Below are 20,860 nucleotides of genomic sequence, written 5' to 3'. Positions count from 1 at the left end.
ATTTATTTTTCTTGACTTATGATTATTCTGTCTGTATATATTTAGATCTATTGTCTGATATGTTTGACATATGTTATAGTCATTTGTATTTGTTATTATTGTTACAACAACCGGTGCGGCTATCATTAATAACATCATTACATATCTAAATATCACTAATTATTTCATGAAAAAAACAGTCTCACAACTGCTACCTGTCTCCCCTCCTCCCTCTCTGTTCTCCCTTCTCTTCCACTCACCTCTCCTCTTCTCCTCTCACCCCAGCGGGTCGAGGCAGATGTGTCTTGTTCTTCCAATTAATAAGGGAGTCATTTCTCTTTCCACAGTCGACAATGTGCTGATCGTTGATGGGGGAAGTGTTGAGATTCACTTTAACTTCCGAAGGTTTCACCCTTATATATAAAGTGCCTTGGGATAATGTATTGATTTGGCGCTATGCAAATTAAATTGAATTTAACATAAAAACATGCTGATTTTTTTTAACAATGATAGCACATTCCTTGTGTGGGAAATGGATTCAACTTGTGTTGCACTGTTCAATGAAAAAAATAGGTCTTGGTGTGTTCTCAGCACACAATGGATAAATATGAGGACCATCTGCCCATTCAGCATCTCAGGATTTCCTTGTCCGTTGTCTAAAACTACAGGGATATGAAGAGAGTGAGTCTGTCAGGTGCTGAAACAAGCCTCTTCAAAGCCCCTGCTGTTGGAGTGCACCATCATGGCAGGGAGCCAACAGAGATTGGGCTATTAATAGTCCCCTTTTAAACCTAACCTGCATATTTCAATGCCAAATACTCATTTAATTTAACCGGAAGTAGGACTGTTGTATAAGTCAAAGTTTTATTGTGTTTATATATTAGGAAAAGCCACCAATCAGGTATCTCTCTCTGAGATGTAATCCAACACTTGCAGATCAATTCACAAAACAATGAAGTGAAACAAAAATTGAAGAAGGTACATCTGTGATTTACAACCATTAATTGGGTCACACATGATCTCACACTGAGTCATGCAAGGTCAAACACATTCAGTTTAAAAACAATATTATATTTGGTGGTTGCAAGCACTTCAGGACATCTAGTTCTTGTCCCTTCTTTTAGAATATTGAGACAGTCTATATATAACCATAAAACACAAAGACATCTCTGCAACATATTGTTCATAACAAGTAACAACATTTTTATGATATCGTCAATATATTACATTTCACTTTTAATTGCAATATTTATGTTGATTAAAAAGACATCAAGTGGTTGTGTGTGCATTAAAATGTTGTCATGCTAATTCCTGAGTCCTCCACTAGGTCGCAGCATTGAACCAGGATTTATACTAGAGTGACTGTTAAATTTAATGAGCTTTTATACACTATACGTTCACATTTGATACATTTTACAGTAAAAGAAGGAAAGTTTAGGTTTGGTGAAATTCATGGGTGTCACACAAACATGTAAACGTAATTATATGACTTGCTCTTGACACAGAAGAAATACTGGGCACACAACCTGGTCATTGTAAAGTAGCCAACAAGTAATAACAACATCATGAAATGGAGGGACTGCAATTACAGGGGACATTTTGGGACACAGTCCCTCTTTGATTTAATGTTGCATGTCTCAACATGAAGGACAATCTTCCACCACAGCAACAGCAGCAGCAGCAGCAGCAGCTGCAGCAGCAGCATAATCTAGGAGAGCTGTTTATTAGTTATTCTTACTACAAGAGGGTGTGTTGCTTCAACAGAAGCATCTCTAACTTAATGTAAGTAGCTTTGGATAAAAGCGTCAGCTAAATGAAATGTAACCTGGTCGCTGGATCCACAGGAGGGAAGTTAAATTCAAGTAAAATCCTTCGTAATGTCGAACTATCTGTGCCACTTCCAACCCTATCTAAAGCTTAGGATAAATTAAAAGGTTCTCTTTGCATAACTGAGAGTTATATCTGTCAATGAATATACTAACTCCACCCAATTTTACCTTAACTATAAATCCCTCCACAGCCATTGTGAGTATTCTTCACAAACCAGCTGCAGACATGTTTGCTGTAAGCGAGTGAGTAATGGGGGCCTCAACTGCTGAGCCTGACTGAACCCAGCAAAAGGTCCTGTTATATGGTTGGTTCTGTCATGTTTTTGTCAACATTTGTGTGTTATTTTTTGTTTTTAATGATTATGGATAAGGTTTATAAACCTTAACATAAATGTTGGTATTATAGTTATATTACTATCTATCTATCTATCTATCTATCTATCTATCTATCTATCTATCTATCTATCTATCTATCTATCTATCTATCTATCTATCTATCTATCTATCTATCTATCTATCTATCTATCTATCTATCTATCTATCTATCTATCTATCTATCTATCTATCTATCTATCTATCTATCTATCTATCTATCTATCTATCTATCTATCTATCTATCTATCTATCTATCTATCCAGTGTTGGGAAGGATACTTTCAAAACGTATTCCGTTACAGAATACAGAATACATGCACAAAAATGTAATCTGTAACGTATTCCATTACATTAACTAATCTGAGTAACGTATTCTGAATACTTGGAATACTTCCGGTTTGTATTGCATTTTTTAAGTGTATGATTGCGGCGTTGTTATAGTCAGTGGAGCAGCAGCAGTTTAAAATCTCTCTCCGCCGATGCGTCGGGCCAGCTGGATGTCCGGCTCCCATCCACTCCCACCTCTGTGCCGGTCCCACCGGAGGCTGAAGCCCCGCCCTGCGCCAAGGCTGCCTCGCGCCGTGCAGCGATCGTTTCGGCGTCGAGTCTATTTTTTGCGCTTGACGCGAGCGTATCGCTCCAGGAAACACACTGAAAAATGATTTTAAACGATATTGATGACATATTTTATATGATATAAATGATAAAGCATGCATCCCATAGTTTGTATTCCCCTTCTGTTGTCCTGGAGTTTTAAATTTACCAATTTGACCGATCACATTATTAAATGCCCCCCTCCATACAGACACACAAGCAGTCATAAAGATAAAAAGAGAGGGGGGGGGGGGGCGGAGAATACGTCATTTACCCTCGACACCCGACATTGAACGGAGCAAACAGCGGAGAAGTTCTTGAAGATAGATGACATTAAATTGGGACGCTGTTGCAGTTAATGTTGGAGCAACAAGTGACCATATGCTTTTATACTACTGGGTCAACGGGTGATATTATTTTAGCGTCGCTTCGTCCGGTGTGAACCCTGCGTGCCTCGCTGGTCTCCTGCAGAGCCATGACAGCGGAGCTCTGGAAGCGCAGGTCGGTCTTCTCTCACCAGGCGCTGGAAGGGCAGCTTGCGGATCAGCAGCTCCGTAGATTTCTGGTAGCGACGGAACTCTCTCAGAGCCACGGTCCCGGGCCTGTAACGGTCCCGAGCCGGTCGCGGTGAGGCTCCTTCACGCCGCCGGGGGCCCGGGCGATCTTACGGCAGCCCTGGTCTCCAGCTGCTTCCTGGGGGCTTTGCCTCCGGTGGATTTACGAGACTAAGTGTGATTAAACTCGTGAAACAGAGAAGTACCGTCATGTAATCCACTGATTTCAACAATGTAACTGTATTCTGAATACCATCTATTTAATTTGTAACTGTAACGGAATACAGTTACTCATAATTTGTATTCTAAATACGTAACGCCGTTACATGTATTCCGTTACTCCCCAACACTGTATCTATCTATCTATCTATCTATCTATCTATCTATCTATCTATCTATCTATCTATCTATCTATCTATCTATCTATCTATCTATCTATCTATCTATCTATCTATCTATCTATCTATCTATCTTTTTAACTTTGTTTTTAAAAGTGTAGTATAGTGGTGTGGCTAAGGTTATACTATAATCATTAGTGTTATTGTTTAATTATCGCACTCAGTCTCTCAGTGCACTGTATAACATATCTATGACCACGCATCGGTCTGGTGAGTACTTGGCAGTAGTCCAGTTACACAACCGTCGTGGAACACGCTTGTTTTCCCTCTCACCACCATGAGCTCGTGCCTCATGTGTGTTTCTGTTCATTTGATCCGCAGCTTCTGGCGCGCACAGCCTCTACTCTGGCTGTGATTGGTGGACTCGGACCAATGAATACAAACATCCTGTGTGACGTCAGTAGTTTTTGCGCGAAGGTGCAGATGTTGGCGGTCTGTGGCTCTGAAGGTCTGAAGCAGAAGAGGAGGCGAGCTGAAGGAGGATCTACACGCTGAAGCACTTGACGGTGAGGACAAAGCTTTTGTGTGAATGTTTAATCAGGCTTCAGACGGAGAGCTGCTGGACTCTCGGGCTCTTTCTTCGCCATTGTTCACCTTCCTCTGCCTCCCTGGAGTCAACTGGGGGAGTTAATGAGAGTTTATGGGACTTTGTTGTTGTGGCCGCTCTTCGGCAGAAGCTTTCTGCAAAACAAAAAAAAATGCACTCAACTTTGGGAAGCGTTTTGCATTTAGGCATTATTATTATTATTTTTTTTTAACATCTTAAAATCTGTAAGCCAATAAGTAAATTTACACCGAGTGAAGTGAGGTTCAGTTTTGGTTGTTTTTAACGAGTTGTGCAGCATTTGTCTAGTCTCCACCCCCCCCCCCCCCCCCCATGTTTGCTTCATACCTTGCAAATATGTATGCCCCCCCCCACACACACACACAAACAAACACCTACTTCATATAAGTGTTTATCTTGTTTATAAATACTCATTATTCACTTTTCTCATCGAGTCTTCCTCTGTTTTCAGTTGTGTGTGTTTTTAGTGAATTGTTGTGCAGCAGCATTTTTATTGCCCCCCCCTTCATCTCATCTAAGACCCCTCTCTCTGTAGCATAGATGTGGAAAAACCTGTTGTACCTGTACATGCCATGTCACGGTACGACTAATAATGAAGACATTTTAAGGCTGTGCAATTTTTATTTCTGCAGAGAAGGTGAACAGTGGCATCCACCGATGTGTGATCCCTCAACCTAATAGATTAGTCCAACATATTAAGTTAAATTGGGTTAACTTGTGTTTGTGACCTCAAAATAATACCTGGTTTGGTTCTGGATTGCTCAAACAGGAGGGAAAGTTGGGAAAAGCTGTTATTCCTTCAAAGTCATGCTGCATGATTGACCAATAACTTGTCATAACATGAGCTGCTACTATGGTGCACTCCTCCTCCTGCTGAGGGACAGCAGGGACATGCCTAAAACCTGAGAGACAGCAAGCTCAAACGTGGCAGCGGCAGCTCGTAGTTGCCACAAGTGTTTGGATGCAAATGTGACTGCAAAGGCAGCTGCTTCTAAACAGTGTGGCAGCTGCGTTTATATACCAGTGGCTGCTTCTGTTGAGCTTACTGTAAAACCTACCACATCCTCCCATTTGACACTTTCCCACTGTGAGACGTGCATTGCTTGTTACAAATTTCCTTTCTCTTTTTTCTATAGTGGTATTAAAGACAACACTTCTGCTGAAATGGAAATCTGTGGAGGTAAGTAATGAAACTGTTACTGCACAAGTATAGCTTCGCCCTGAAAGTTAAATTCAAGACTTTGAAAACTAGAATGGCACACAGTATTATATGCTATTAAAACTAGTAAGTTATTTATTGAAATAAACAAATAAAAACATTTAGGTCCTAAAAATATGAAACACATTTAAATCATCAACACTAGTTCATCATTCTGTCTAGAAAACTTAGTGCTGCTCAATCACGAATCTCAGAACTCGAAATATGCGAGATTCTTAAAAACAGGATTCATGATGCTCCATGTTCCAATGTTAAAGAAAGTGGGGAAAAATCCACCCCTAAATCTACACCCACACCAGAATTTGATTTGGTTCCTCCTAGACCTCGCCCTCATTCCTCAACCAAGTTTGATGGAGATGGGGTTATTGTATAATTCTGCTGACAAATAGACCAACAGTCTTGGGTATAAACATAACCCCGCTAGACGGAGGTAATAAACTTAATCTGACTTTCATGCCAGCAAAAGCCTCCACAGTAATTGCTTACTTTAATCTATAATTGCTTGAAAGAGCTTGAAAAAGTAGGGCAGAGAATAGCAGCTGTGTCTCTGCAGACTGACACACTTAATTAACAATACAGCAGTGGTGCCTCTCAGCAGGGTTATTGTTCGTCTTTGACCTCTGACAAAGCAGTGACCCCTGAAAAATAGTGGGAGGCCAACTCAACCCCCTTTAATCTTCCAGACAAACAAGCCAGAGGCTCTATGATAGGGGGACAATCAAGTGCAGATATGATTGTCAATTTATTGTAAAAAAGTAAATATAAACTGATATTGTTGGTAATACTTAAATCTCCTGTTTTACAGATATCCAAGTGAGAGAGCTGAACAAGCGTAATTCAGGTCAGGCGTTTGAGGTCATCCTGAGCCCCTCAACTCCCGACGCCAAGGTGGAATGTCCACTGTCCCCTCTTAAAAAGAAAGACATGTCAATCGATGATATTAAGAAGAAGCTGGTGGCTGCTGAAGAGAGACGCAAGGTATCTGCACAAAAAACATGAACTGATAATCAAACTTAAAAAAAAACACCAAATGTGGTTTGAAGAGTGACATGGATTAGGGTTCAGGTTCTGTTAACTTACCAGTGAGGTTCTCTTTTGTCACTCGTCAGAGCTACGAGGCTGATGTGCTGAAAACCTTGGCTGAGAAACGAGAGCACGGCAAGGAAGTCGTCCAGAAGGCCATCGAGGGAAACTGCAACTTTAGCAAGATGGTGGAAGAGAAACTGAATCAGCAGATGGAAACATATGAGGAGAACCGCAGCGCCAGGATGGCGGCTCTCAACGAGAAGTTCAAGGAGAAGGTAACTGAAGCTCCTTATGTTTTTCCTAACATATATGTTAAATGTTGGGGTAAAAAAACAATAATGATCATTTTGTCTTTTAAACACAAACAGGAGAAGAAGCTGGAAGAAGTGAGGAAGAACAAGGAGGCGAAGAAAGAAGTTGAAATTTAATTTGATATAACCGAGAAAACCGTTTTGACTTCTCCAAAGATTTTGCTATATTTTTTTATCTGATACTTTCACAACTATTCTTTCTTGGATTTGAATACACTGTTGATACTGATGCTGTTACACTGTTAGTTGGTCATAGCTTAGGTTTTGTGTGGATATAGCTGGATTTTTCTTTACCGGTAGACTTCTCTTTGGCAGCTGATTTCATATTATCTTGTAGAAGAACTTTGTTTTTTCATGAGCAGGCTTTTCATTGCCATTGGTCCTGATGCTTCATGCTGTTAAAATGCATCAAGGTATCAACTGTTCTGAGCTGTTGATAAAGTCTTTTAGTTTGATTATACTTTATGTTACCATGGTTTGAGCATTAAAGTTTGTTCCCTAAAATTCTGTTTCTGTCCTTCAGAATTGAATGTGTTTATACTTGTTGAATTTTAAATGAAAAGCTGTTTTTGTAGCATTTGTTGAAAACACAAGTGTTGTAATTGAAGGTGAATTCAAAGTCCTCACCTGACACATTCTCTCGTCCAATTAGAGTTGAACACAGGAACAGACGAGATTAACACTACAAAAGTCCAATGTTGCGTAAACGTTTATAATATTAAATTAATGGAATAAAACTAATAGACATCAGTCAGTGATAAAAAACAAAAGAGTGATGGATAAAGTGAAAGAGTTAATTTAGAATAAATATATATTAGCATTACTCTAACTCTTAAGATTTTGATCATTCCAGTATCCAGAAGCAGTCTCTTCCACAGTTTAGGAGGCATACAAACTAAAAGTGGGTTCACTGGTTCTTTTACACAAGAGCATTTAAAAGAAAGTAGTAGAGGACTAGAAATGTTGTTGGGCAATCAAATGAAAGAACATCTCTGGGACAAACCTCTGTTAAGTTTTATACAGAAGTAAAATACCTTAAAAACCCGGTCCAATAGTCACAGCATGTCTAAAGCAGTGGGTTCACTTTGAGCAAGCTGTATTTCTCTTATACTGAATAGATAATCCAGCACAAAGAGACAATTACAGTAGTCTTAGGTTTTAATAATTACCTGGGTAAAAAACCATCTAACTTTGGCAGTAAAGTAAAAAATGAGTTTCAATGCTTTAGTTTAATAGAGAAATAAAACAAAGTTTCTGAAATCATAAAAATGTGTGATTTGTATTAAACACTCCTGACACCTAGTGGCAGTGAGGTGATCTGCTTTTGTGATTGTAAAAGCCAAAGGCCCTGTGATAAATTTCATTTTCTTATTTATTTTATAAATATGACTATATATAAGATGTATGCTGATTCTCAATCTGTCCAGATCTATAAAATCGTTAAAATTAGACCAATTTATGATGAAAAGGAAAATCAAAGCTTAAACTTCTCATAATGAAACTACTGTTTATTTTCACTTTTATGAGTATATTCCTGTTTTTCACCCCCCCCCCCCTCCCATGAAACTTTATAGGAAGAGGTTGTTTTGAAGCAATACAAGGATTTAATATGTGGAAGACAGGATATAGGATATTAAAAAGGGTGTGTATGTGTACTTGTAATAACCAAGCTGTTGTAGAACAATATTAAAAAAGTACACAAGTAGGTATTAGCTTACCTAAAGGGGTGCAGCCCTGGCGTATGAAAAGGAACAGAGCTGGGAAGGGTTTTTCTAACCCTAACCAACATAGATGAATGGAAATGCAGGGAAACTCCATACACACTCAAATGTACACCTGTGGACATGATGCAGTTTCAGATTCACCTGATCAACATGTATTTGGACTCAAATCAGCTCTATTCAGCACAATAGAGTATGAGGAGACAAAGCTGTAACACTACACCTGCATGCAGTGATATCATTATGCACAGGCAGCTCATGATCCCAGCACTCAGTGATACAAACTGACCCAGCAACATTGTTGTCATCACCAACTCTTGCCGTGAACATGAGTCTGGAGAGTTTGAACATGGCAGCACAAACCAAATTCCTCTTCAGCTCTTTTACACAAACCTGTTGCATGTGTTGAATACTCTCGGTTTTTGCTACAGAGGCTGTGGATCACAGACATGTTCTCACGGTTGAGTTGCAGTGGATTTGTGTGAGTATTATCCTGTCAGCACTTCTGAGTTTGTTTACACTTGCTTACATCTTGCACAGGCTTGCAGTCCATGCCTATCCTGTCGCCCCTGTTGGAAATGTCACACGGAGCCAAATGTCTGGCAGCCAATCGAGAGGGGTTGTGTGGATGCACTCATTGAATTTTCCAAATCCTGCTCGACCTGTTTGATAATATAGCATATTAAGGTTTTTTTTTCCTTGTGAGTCCACTCATTCAGGATATAGCTTTTATTTTCATTTCTGATTGATTATCAGAATTTTAACTTTTTCGGGTTTATATATAAGAAAATGTTTTGATATTAAAAATTTCATTTTTCATAAAGGTTTGATGATTTAAAGTGACAACTGCAGAGGTATTAGATTTTTATGCAGCATTTATCATTTGGAAAAATACTGATAATTGAACTGTCTAAAAGAAGTACAATGTAAAAGATTTGAAGACAATCAAAGTTCAAAGTTTTCCCTCAGTTTTCATACATTTTATAAACATTGATTATTCACTTCCCTCATTGATTGCAGCATTTTTATTACCCCCACATCATCTCATCACAGACCCTCTCTCTGAAGCTGAGAGGTGGAAAAAACCTGTTGTTACCTGTACATGTCATGTCACGTTACAACTGTAACTGCACACGGTTATATAATGTTGTGATTGTATAATGTGCATGTATGGAGCTGCCACCCATAGCTGTGCAATTCTTATTTCTGCAGAGAAGGTGAACTATGGCATCCACTTATGTGTGATCCCTCATCCTGTTAGTCCAACATATTGAGTTAAATTGGGTTAACTTGTATTTGTGACCTCAACATAATATCTGGTTTGGTTCTGTATTGCTCAACAGGAGGGAAAGCTGGGGAAAACTGTTATTCCTTTGAAGTCATGCTGCATGCTTGACCAATGGTTACTATGGTGCTCTCTATGGTACTTTCATAAACCAATCTCATTGAATAAATGACAAAACGGCTCTAGTTGCCCCAAAACAGTGCGGCATCAAAGGCAGCTGCCTAAAAACCATGTGGCATCAAAGGCAGCTGCCTCCAAACTGTGTGGCATCAAAGGCAGTTCCTTCACATATCAGACGCAGTTTCTGTTGACACCGGAAGCACTATACGAGCCACAGCTGCCACAAAACCTACCATATCCTCTAATTTGAACAAAGAATTTTGATTAATACATGTTTTTCTCTTTTTTCTATCGTGATATTAAAGACCACATTTCTGCTGAAATGGAAAACTGGGGTGGTAAGTTATGAAACAGTTCCTGCACGACTATAACCAAACCCTGAGAGTTAAATTCAAGACCTTTAAAACTAGAATGGCACTCAGTACAGTGCATGTCGCTTCCAAAATATAAAAGTAATCTGATAACCTAAATGAATAAAAATATTCCACTGCACATTAACTGAACAAACAGTTGATTGTCAGTTTATTGTAAAAAAAAGTAAATATGAACTGATATTGTTGGTCATTTATACAAGTGTGTTCTTAAATCTCCTGTTTTACAGACATCGAAAAGAAAGAGCTGAAGAAGTGTAATCCAGGTGAGGCGTTTGAGGTCATCTTGAGCCCTTCAACTCCCGACGCCAAGTTGGACTTTCCACTGAGCCTTCTTAAAAGGAAGGAAACGTCAATGGTTGATATTAAGAAGAAACTGGAGGCTGCTGAAGAGAGTTGCAAGGTAATGCACGATATGCATGAACTGATAATCAAACTTTAAAAAAAACACCAAATGTGGTTTAAAGTGTAACATGGACAGTGTTGGGGAGTAACGGAATACATGTAACGGCGTTACGTATTTAGAATACAAATTATGAGTAACTGTATTCCGTTACAGTTACAAATTAAATAGATGGTATTCAGAATACAGTTACATTGTTGAAATCAGTGGATTACATGACGGTACTTCTCTGTTTCACGAGTTTAATCACTGTCTCGTAAATCCACCGGAGGCAAAGCCCCCAGGAAGCAGCTGGAGACCAGGGCTGCCGTAAGATCGCCCGGGCCCACGGCGGCGTGAAGGAGCCTCACCGCGACCGGCTCGGGACCGTTACAGGCCCGGGACCGTGGCTCTGAGAGAGTTCCGTCGCTACCAGAAATCTACGGAGCTGCTGATCCGCAAGCTGCCCTTCCAGCGCCTGGTGAGAGAAGACCGACCTGCGCTTCCAGAGCTCCGCTGTCATGGCTCTGCAGGAGACCAGCGAGGCACGCAGGGTTCACACCGGACGCTGAAGCGACGCTAAAATAATATCACCCGTTGACCCAGTAGTATAAAAGCATATGGTCACTTGTTGCTCCAACATTAACTGCAACAGCGTCCCAATTTAATGTCATCTATCTTCAAGAACTTCTCCGCTGTTTGCTCCGTTCAATGTCGGGTGTCGAGGGTAAATGACGTATTCTCCGCCCCCCCCCCCCCCCCTCTCTTTTTATCTTTATGACTGCTTGTGTGTCTGTATGGAGGGGGGCATTTAATAATGTGATCGGTCAAATTGGTAAATTTAAAACTCCAGGACAACAGAAGGGGAATACAAACTATGGGATGCATGCTTTATCATTTATATCATATAAAATATGTCATCAATATCGTTTAAAATCATTTTTCAGTGTGTTTCCTGGAGCGATACGCTCGCGTCAAGCGCAAAAAATAGACTCGACGCCGAAACGATCGCTGCACGGCGCGAGGCAGCCTTGGCGCAGGGCGGGGCTTCAGCCTCCGGTGGGACCGGCACAGAGGTGGGAGTGGATGGGAGCCGGACATCCAGCTGGCCCGACGCATCGGCGGAGAGAGATTTTAAACTGCTGCTGCTCCACTGACTATAACAACGCCGCAATCATACACTTAAAAAATGCAATACAAACCGGAAGTATTCCAAGTATTCAGAATACGTTACTCAGATTAGTTAATGTAATGGAATACGTTACAGATTACATTTTTGTGCATGTATTCTGTATTCTGTAACGGAATACGTTTTGAAAGTATCCTTCCCAACACTGAACATGGATTAGTGTTCAGGTTCTGTTAACTTACTAGAGAGGTTCTCTTTTGTCACTCGTCAGAGCTACGAGGCTGAAGTGCTGAAACACTTGGCTGAGAAACGAGACTATGGGAAGGACCTCATCCAGAAGGCCATCGAGGAAAACTGCAACTTTAGCAAGATGATGAGAGAGAAACTGAATCAGCAGATGGGGGCATATCATGAGAACTGCAACGCATGGCTGATAGCTCTTCTGGAGAAGTTCAAGAAAAAGGTAACTGAAGCTCCTACTATTTACCAACATATTCCAGCTTGGGGAAAAAACAACATAATGGTAATTTTGTCTTTTAAACAGAAAACAGAACAAGAAGCTGGAAGAAGTGAGGAAGGACAAGCAGACGCAGAAAAGACTATTCCTTTGATATAACCGAGAAAACAGTCTTTATATCTCCAAAGATATGTTTTTATCTGATGCTCTCACAAGTATTCTTTCGTAACTTTCTTACACTCATGGATCGACCTTTTCCCTCAGTTTATATCAATAAAAAATAAAGGAACGAATCTGACAGCGTTAAATTAAAGAAACAATTTTCAAGATTGTATTAATGTCATGGCTTATCTCAACTTGTCTTTACATGTCATAATATTGATTGTTTGTCAGGTTTCACAGTAATTGAATACTTCGTGGTCAGAGTGAAATAACATTTGATGATTCGTGGCATGTAGAAATGTACACAGTTGCTTGTGTGTGAGTCTGTATTGCTCTGCACTCAGACCCACCCACAGAGCTGCACAATCTCGTCTTTGTCATGTGTTTGGAGGAAAGTGCTGCGCTCATAAGCCCACAAGACTCTCGTCCCATTGTGCAGAGTTCTGACGACACAGGGGACAAAGATCAGCCCGACTCCAGGACAGTTTTCCCAGCCTGCGCTAGACTTTTGGATTCTCTTCTCACGATCATCATAACTTCTGCTGGCTTTATTAATCTCTGTGTAGCATGTACTTTATGTTCTCTGTATGAATATACTGGGAATATTCATTGAATAGGTCGGTTTGAATAATAGTCCAGGCAAAGTAACTAATTTTGGAGCCAAAATTAATTGTAAAAGAATAAATTAAGACTATACCGGCGAGGGTTATACCCCTGGCAGGTACTACCAAGCCAGACGGTTTTCAGGTTAGAGGCCATTTGAGTGTATTTTGGGCATATTCGATTAGTGTATAGCTCATTTGCATATTCAAATTAATTTTCAAAGAAACTTATAACATAAAAAACGTTACTTTTCATGGGTACTTTCATTGTGTAAAGTTTCATTTTGATGGGAGTAAAGGACACAAATACCCCCATTGGGTGTATTGTTGCCTGGCCTTATTTCCACACATTGATGAGAATTAAACATATTTCCTCAACTAGGATTTCTTAGGAGTTTTGGTATGTTGTTCTGGACACCTCAAAGAAATGATCTATGCTGTAAAATGCTACTTTGCCTGGACTATAAGGGAACAATGCAGATCTCATAGAAACACAAGGGTGACTTTGTTACTGAGTGCTCAACATGGGGAAGACACAGGCCATAAAGCCGTAATAGTCCACACACTAGAAGATTGCTTGGTTTGTGACCAAGTAAGATTCGATAAAGTTATCACAGTAATTTTTACAAGAGTAACTTAAAAGCCAATTGAAGAACATACAGAGTTAAAGAACGCACATGATACCATGCCTCAGATAGCTTTCTTACATTATGATGTACTGTGTTTGATCTAAATCTTGTTATAGTGTAACTTCAAATATGTAGTGCCACTGTCCTAGTTATGATCAGCAGGGATGGTGACAGATGTTATATTCCAGTGAGATGTATTGGTTTAGGTCTGTTTTAAGAAACCGCATGTGCAAAATGTGTCAATTGGACCTTTGTTAACGCGGCTGTAACCTCCTTTGTTTTCAGGAAGCAGTCTCATAGACACACTATGACATGTGCTGGGGAGATGTTCATTAGTAGTGAGCAGGAATACAGCTTTATAAATATGTTAGAGTCCACAATACCACCCCTGGTAACATTTTTCTATTAGCATGAAGTTGATGTATGATAGTGATACATTAGTTGTCCTGAGGGGAAATGTTACAGATACAATGGGGATAGTGAAAATAGAAACATCGGCAAAAGAAATAATTAAGTAAAGGCACATAAGCATAAATCAAACATATACAATTTAAACTGAATATATGCAGTGCAACACAATTTCACATATAAGATATTGCCCATAAAGAAAATGATGTTTGCGTTAGTTAAGTCTGAGTGAAATATGTCAGGTTCACGTTGTCTACTGGGAGAAGTGCTTGTTGTTCAGTGAGCAGGAAGAGTGATTGAGCGTGTTGACCTCACGACCTCAGCTCCATCCCTATTGCACAGACTCTGGCTGAAAATGCGCAAGATGGCGGCCTTCATACCCCGGATATTTTGGCTTTATTTCTGGATGGTGGGAAGGAGTCGAGATTTGTCGTCCCTCTTTATATACAGTCTATCTGTGGATGCATATCAGTGTAACTATAAACTACAATTTCACTCAGTGAAGCGCATTCATCTGCCAGGACCCAACAGTAACGTTATGAAAACACATTAAATTCATTCGATCTGGATTTTGCGTTTTTGTTATTATTATTACATGAATTGTTTCATCATTAATAAAACCATTACATCCATCATTATCACTGTTATTATTTAACAACTAGTCGGTCAGAGCTGAAACCTGATGGTGCACAATTGTTCCTGAGGTCTCTCTCTCCTTTCTCTTCCCCTCCCCCTGCTCTCTTTCTTCTCTCTCCTCTTTTCCATCCCCCTCTCTTCTCCTCCCCATTTCTCTCTGCTCACCCCAACCGGTCGAGGCAGACTGAATCCCTGCAGTCCATATCCCTTTGATACACAAGCTATGCAAAGCCCTTCTAATGCACAACGTATGAAATAACACAGGAAATGAAACAGGTAATTCATTTTGACACATACATGTGCATGTGTTAAAAATGACCTGTTTTCATTTCCTGTGTTATTTCATGCTTGGCTGGGTGTTTCTTTGCTATATTCTTTTATGGCTTATTCATGCTTTTTCATTTAGGAGAAGGCTTCTTTGATCACGTACATTAGAAGATGAGTCTCTTATATCATCAAGGAGCCTACTCCAATTAGGAGAGCTGGATCCAAGACACACCCACAACTCCAGCTTGATTCTGTGGAAAAAAGTATAGAAACTCAGCATCAGAGATTTCAGACTCAGAATCAAAGAAGAAGAATTGCCACCTCAGTTTCCTCATCCAGTTCTTTAAAAAAAATGATTTTATTCAAAAAGTAACAGAAGAAAAATTTAAATAAAGATATGTGGTGATCAAAAACAAGTTAATTGGGGATAACCTGAAATACTGAATGATGAATATATAGAAAATAAAATCTGAACCAGGTCACTTTTGACCCATGTTGTGTATCAAAGGGTTAAGGTAGGTAGGTATAGAGTGAACTTTATATGGCATAACAACTCACATTATGTGACTTATTAATGATTTGAATGGGGCCACTAGTGTTCTACCCATGAGATCAACCAGGTTGTTAAACTATCAGCAGACTGGGACTGAATCCCCAGATGCCTTATGTGACAGAAATGCCTCATGGGAGAATGAGTTTATTGCAAGTAATGAGGCAGCGGAAGAATTTCTATTGAGAGAGGAGGGGCGGGCTCCTCGGCTGTGGCGGCCACTCCCATTGGTTAAAAACAAGAGATGCGGCGGCAGGAAGAAGCCGCGTCGCGTTCGCTGATTGGCCAGAGGGGGCGCCCGTCACTCGGTGCCCGCGTCCTCCCGGCAGCTGCGCGCTGAGAGCCGCCAGGCGCTGCTCCCGTCACGGTCATCCTCCATCCGCTCCCCTCTTCAAACCATGTTCTCTGGGTCCTGCACGGCCGCACCACACTCTCTGGACTGATCCGCACATCCGCAGGTACGTCCCGTTGCACCGGCTCGTTCTCCTCTGCAGAACCACTCGCTGTATTCCTCCACCGAGGCGATAGAGCGAAATCGCGTTGAAATGAGCTCAGATGCGCCTCGATGGAGAAAAAAATGTATATATATATATATATATTTATATAATTATCCGCCTGTTAGGTTTCCACGACTGTGCAGCGATATTTCTTGAATTCAGCTCCGAGGTGGATGTGGGTGATGCACATGGGGATTAATGGTACTATGCATTTATTTCTAACCCCGGATCTGGAATTTAAACATCGATCAGGTGGACGTTTTGCTGGTGGGAATAATCTGCAACAGGCCTTTTACGCAGGCCCGGGATTTCAAACCAACACCTCGAAATATCCTCCACGGTTATAGACGAGCATTTCCCTGTCACCATGAATATTTTACAGCGTTGAAACCCTCGGATGAAGCAGCAGCAGGAGGAGGGTGTGGACTCGGATGGGTTTATGTTACGTAATGTCTTCCCATTCATCACTCCACGAGTCTCCTCCTGATCCTCGGCCGGCCTGCGCTCATCCCACTCGGCCTGATCTCCCCCCACATCTCCTGCAAGAGGAGAAAGATCTGCGGCCATCTCATCAACGAAATGACCATTTAATCCTAGTCCTAATCCTGCCTGTTGGTGCTCATATTAAGCACTGAGCACGAAACAGAGCAAAGCCTGAGTATAGTCAGCCATACTGTATTACACTTTTTAGAAATATTGTTGGTGTTGGAACAATTGGAAAAACTCAATCTGTTGCAAAACATCTCAGGAACCTTGAATCACACTTTGCTTATTGTTTGAATGTCGCCTAATGTCTATTTACTAAAGGGTGAGACCAAAAACCTGTTGAACAAGATTTGAATAGGAGAAATCCAAACAAGGAAATGATATCACACTCTGTCAATATCATCAGTCATTCCCCCCTTGTGGATCAAATGTATTTAAACGTATAAACTTGTTTTGGTTCTTCAGGCTTCAGTGCACCAAATAGGAAAGAAAATAATGGATGGATAGATATAGAGATATACAGAAAGATACTTTATTGATCCAGAGGAAAATTTAGTGTGTGGGTCAGCTGTGTTGTGGTAGTATTGTTGGTCCATGGACTGTAAAGCTCATACTTGGCTTAGAGTTTCCAAAAGTATTTCAGCAGGACAACAATCCTAAATATTCAGCCAAAACCACCGCACCTGGCAGGAGCTGAACATGGCAGTGTCTGCTGAGGTCTTTGGCTTAAAGAGTCTCTTTAGGGTTTTCTGTGAAATATTTCATCTAAAGAATTTGTTTGATTTCAGTTACTTTTGTCATGTTTGGACGATGTTGTAGCCCCCAAATCTTCCTTTTAATATTAATGTTAACCTTGACTGCATAGACATTAAGACTTGGCAGTTTAATGTATTGTCCATTCTTTTATTTTAAACTGAAGAATAGCAAAACGTATAAACTGTGTGTCTGTTCAAATCCTCTCTATACCTACATCTCTGGGTGTTAAGAAAATGTACTATTTCACCAGTAATGTTGATATTGTGATATAATATCACATATATCATGATTAAGGATTTTATTCATTTCCTTAACCCATGGATCACCGTTAATAATCAACCAATATCACCTGTTAAAGCAACCCTACTCTCTTTCATGTTGTAACCTATTTTCCAATAAATGTCCCTAGACACTAGGTAATATTAAGTCTTTTCAAGTGATACATTTTAAAGGAAGTAATTTACCATTTGGAAACAAAGATACTGAGAATTGAGGCCTGAGTCTATACCTGCCTCCCTTAGGGGCTGCGGAGGTCAGAAGGTCAGAAGGTTATGCATGTGAGCTCCTGTGGTCTGCAACAGTTCAAGAAGCTTTTCTTAGGTGTTGGTTAGAGACCAAAACAAAGGTAAAAGGAGAGAGTTGGACTTATATTATTCGTGTGACCATAAACACAACTCGAGATGAATCCTTCTAGGCCTCAATGTCAAGTTAATTGTTCCGTTACATGTTTACTGTTTATAAAGCTATTAATAAGTCACTGTGCTCAATTTCTCTCACAGACCTTAAGTGACTTGAAAATGTTATTGATCAAGGATCCTATTAATTATGTATGTGTCATTTGACCAGATGTTTTTATTTACCCTTTCTATTTACTTTATAATAAACGTATACAAATACGAAATATAAACACCTTTTTGATTAAGGACCCCATGTGACAGATTTAGTTATTAGTTGTTAATGATTAGTTTGATCAACCATCAGGTAAACAGGAAGCAACCAAACTCTGGATCTGTGAATGATGTTTAGTTAAAGGATCCACTGATTTTCAAACTAGTCGGCCATTTTTCTGCTCATTGATCAAATACAGTGCGTCTTTGTTTTGTACCAGTGGTGAAGCATCAGGAGCAAACTGACAGTCTCAGTTCCTACATGCATTTATACACACATACACGCAGCTGCACACAGTATCTGACAGCATCTGAAGGCCCGACTGATACCAATCCACTGACTGACTGTTCCCTCCTTCTTTCCGCCCTCTCGTCTGCAGTTTACCATGGCGACAGTGGTGATGGAGCAGATCGGTCGCCTGTTTATCAACGCTCAGCAGCTGCGACAGATCCCTCAGCTGCTGGAGTCGGCCTTCCCCACGCTGCCTTGCACCGTGAAGGTGTGCGATGTACCCTGGGTGTTCCGCGAGCGTCACATCCTCACCGGCTACAGGCAGCCGGACCACAGCTGGCGCTACTACTTCCTCACCCTCTTCCAAAGGCACAATGAGACCCTCAACGTGTGGACCCATTTGCTGGCTGCCTTCGTCATCTTGGTGAAGTGGCTGGAGATCTCCATGACGGTGGATTTTTTGCGAGACCCTCACGCTCAGCCCCTCTTCATTGTCCTCCTGGCAGCCTTCACCTACCTCTCCTTCAGCGCGCTCGCTCACCTCCTCTCTGCAAAGTCTGAGCTCTCCTGCTACAGCTTCTACTTCCTCGACTACGTGGGGGTGGCCGTCTACCAGTATGGCAGTGCCCTGGCACACTACTACTACGCCATAGAGAAAGAGTGGCACACCAAAGTGCAAGGGGTCTTTTTACCTGCCGCTGCGTTCTTGGCCTGGCTCACCTGCTTTGGCTGCTGCTACGGCAAATATGCCAGTCCTGACATACCCAAGTTTGTCCTCAAGCTCTTCCAAGTGGTGCCGTCAGCCTTGGCTTACTGTCTAGACATCAGCCCGGTGGTTCACCGCATCTACAGCTGCTACCGGGACGGCTGCTCCGACCCAGTTGTGGCATACCATTTCTACCACGTGGTCTTTTTCCTAGTCAGCGCCTATTTCTTCTGCTGCCCGCACCCAGAGAGCTTGTTCCCTGGGAAGTGTGACTTCATCGGACAGGGCCACCAGATCTTTCACGTGTTCGTGGTGGTGTGCACCCTGACGCAGATCGAAGCGCTGCGAACAGACTTCACAGAGCGCCGCCCCCTCTACGAGGGCCTCCACGGCGATCTCGCACACGACGCCGTGGCACTCTTCATCTTCACTGCCTGCTGCAGTGCTCTCACCGCTTTTTATGTACGCAAGCGTGTACGTGCCGCTCTCCACGAGAAGCAGGAGTAAGAGTGGAAATCTGAGTAAAAGGAAAAAGAAGAGTAATTTATTTTACTCTGTTGTACAAAAGAAAATGTTTTTGTTATTGACATTTACCAGTTTGTGACAGTGACTGTGAATTGCCAAACTACAGTGAGCTATAATTGTGTTTTTTGAATTTCACTGAGGAAAAGGGAATCTTACAAGTTGTCTGTAGCAATACAGGTAGTAGTTAAACACTGAGTCCTTGCATCTGTACTCTGATCTTTTATTAGTCTGCAAGGTTTTATGTAGTCTTACTCGAAAGGAATGTTTTACTTTACCGTAAAAAAATACACTTCTGTCAAGGTGAGCCAAAAAAGAGAGACTGGTTTGTAAAGATGACTTTTACCGAATAACATTTAGAAATATCTCAATGTCTTAATATATTTGTAACATTTCAAATCATGCGAGTATTTATCTTTGCAGTCCCATAACACTTTGTACATCGCAGTCAAATACCAATTAAAATCCAATTTGGACTGGTTTTCTTATCTAGTTACCTTTCTGACACACAATGTTTTTCTCCAAACTGAGTCTGACCCTCTCTTTAGGGGTCAGAGCCGAATTCTTTTTCTATTTTTAATTTATCAAGGCGCTAATGCTTTGCCATACAAATGTTTGAACGTATTATGGGGAAATCAAGAATCTAATTTGTAAACCAAATATGAACCTCTTATTTAACAAAAATTAATACAATTATGCGGGTGATACCATTCTGTTGAATAATGTTGAAGGTGAGGCTGGCACTCAGTATTGGCTAAAAGATAGACGGAAGATTCCTGATGTCACTTTGTTGTTGTGGTCGTATTAATTTTTATTCAAAGGGCTGGAACATCAGCTTTTGCCTTTTTCACATCCCATGATATCGATGCTTCTGTGTGCGTTGTTTTCAGCATCGGTTCGACCGGATTTGAGTCACAAAACGCCGCGTCCGACTGGTGTTTTGCTTTCGGCATATTTTAGTTTTTGTATGATCTATATGTATGTGCCTCTACGCATGTCTTTTGGTATATACTGTGGATATTAAGTGTGTGAATGTCTATGAAAGCTTAGCCTTGCACTTCTTTCTTATCCTGTAAATAAGCTGTATTCCTCGAAAGTCGTCTGCATCCCATTTTCTCTCAATCAGTCGCGTTCAGACCTGAATGCATATTTTTCTTTTCTGGTGGAACACAGCACTCTCTCATTGTGCAGCGTTCTTTCTGAGCC

The 20,860-nt window shown here is 40.8% G+C and overlaps 3 protein-coding genes across 3 annotated transcripts; all 3 read left to right on the top strand.

Moving 5' to 3' along the window:
- The first annotated feature begins 4,159 nt into the window (after window positions 1-4,159).
- Window positions 4,160-7,353, top strand: LOC133014353 (stathmin-like). Its single transcript, XM_061081566.1, has 5 exons — window positions 4,160-4,234; window positions 5,430-5,473; window positions 6,318-6,490; window positions 6,622-6,813; window positions 6,907-7,353. Exons 2-5 carry the CDS (start codon window positions 5,458-5,460, stop codon window positions 6,964-6,966), a joined length of 441 nt encoding a protein of 146 aa, XP_060937549.1. The 5' UTR covers window positions 4,160-4,234; window positions 5,430-5,457; the 3' UTR covers window positions 6,967-7,353.
- Window positions 7,354-10,297: 2,944 nt separating this feature from the next.
- On the top strand, window positions 10,298-12,468 carry LOC133014566 (stathmin-like). Its single transcript, XM_061081831.1, has 4 exons — window positions 10,298-10,313; window positions 10,577-10,749; window positions 12,129-12,320; window positions 12,409-12,468. Exons 1-4 carry the CDS (start codon window positions 10,298-10,300, stop codon window positions 12,466-12,468), a joined length of 441 nt encoding a protein of 146 aa, XP_060937814.1.
- Window positions 12,469-18,580: 6,112 nt separating this feature from the next.
- Window positions 18,581-19,639, top strand: paqr7b (progestin and adipoQ receptor family member VII, b). Its single transcript, XM_061081565.1, has one exon. The coding sequence runs from the start codon at window positions 18,581-18,583 to the stop codon at window positions 19,637-19,639; it is 1,059 nt and encodes a 352-aa protein (XP_060937548.1).
- Window positions 19,640-20,860: the final 1,221 nt, after the last annotated feature.

The sequence above is a fragment of the Limanda limanda genome, chromosome 11, assembly GCF_963576545.1.
Source record: "Limanda limanda chromosome 11, fLimLim1.1, whole genome shotgun sequence".
Classification (NCBI taxonomy): domain Eukaryota; kingdom Metazoa; phylum Chordata; class Actinopteri; order Pleuronectiformes; family Pleuronectidae; genus Limanda; species Limanda limanda.
Note: the sequence above shows the minus strand (reverse complement) of the source record. Positions and strands in the feature narration are given on the sequence as shown.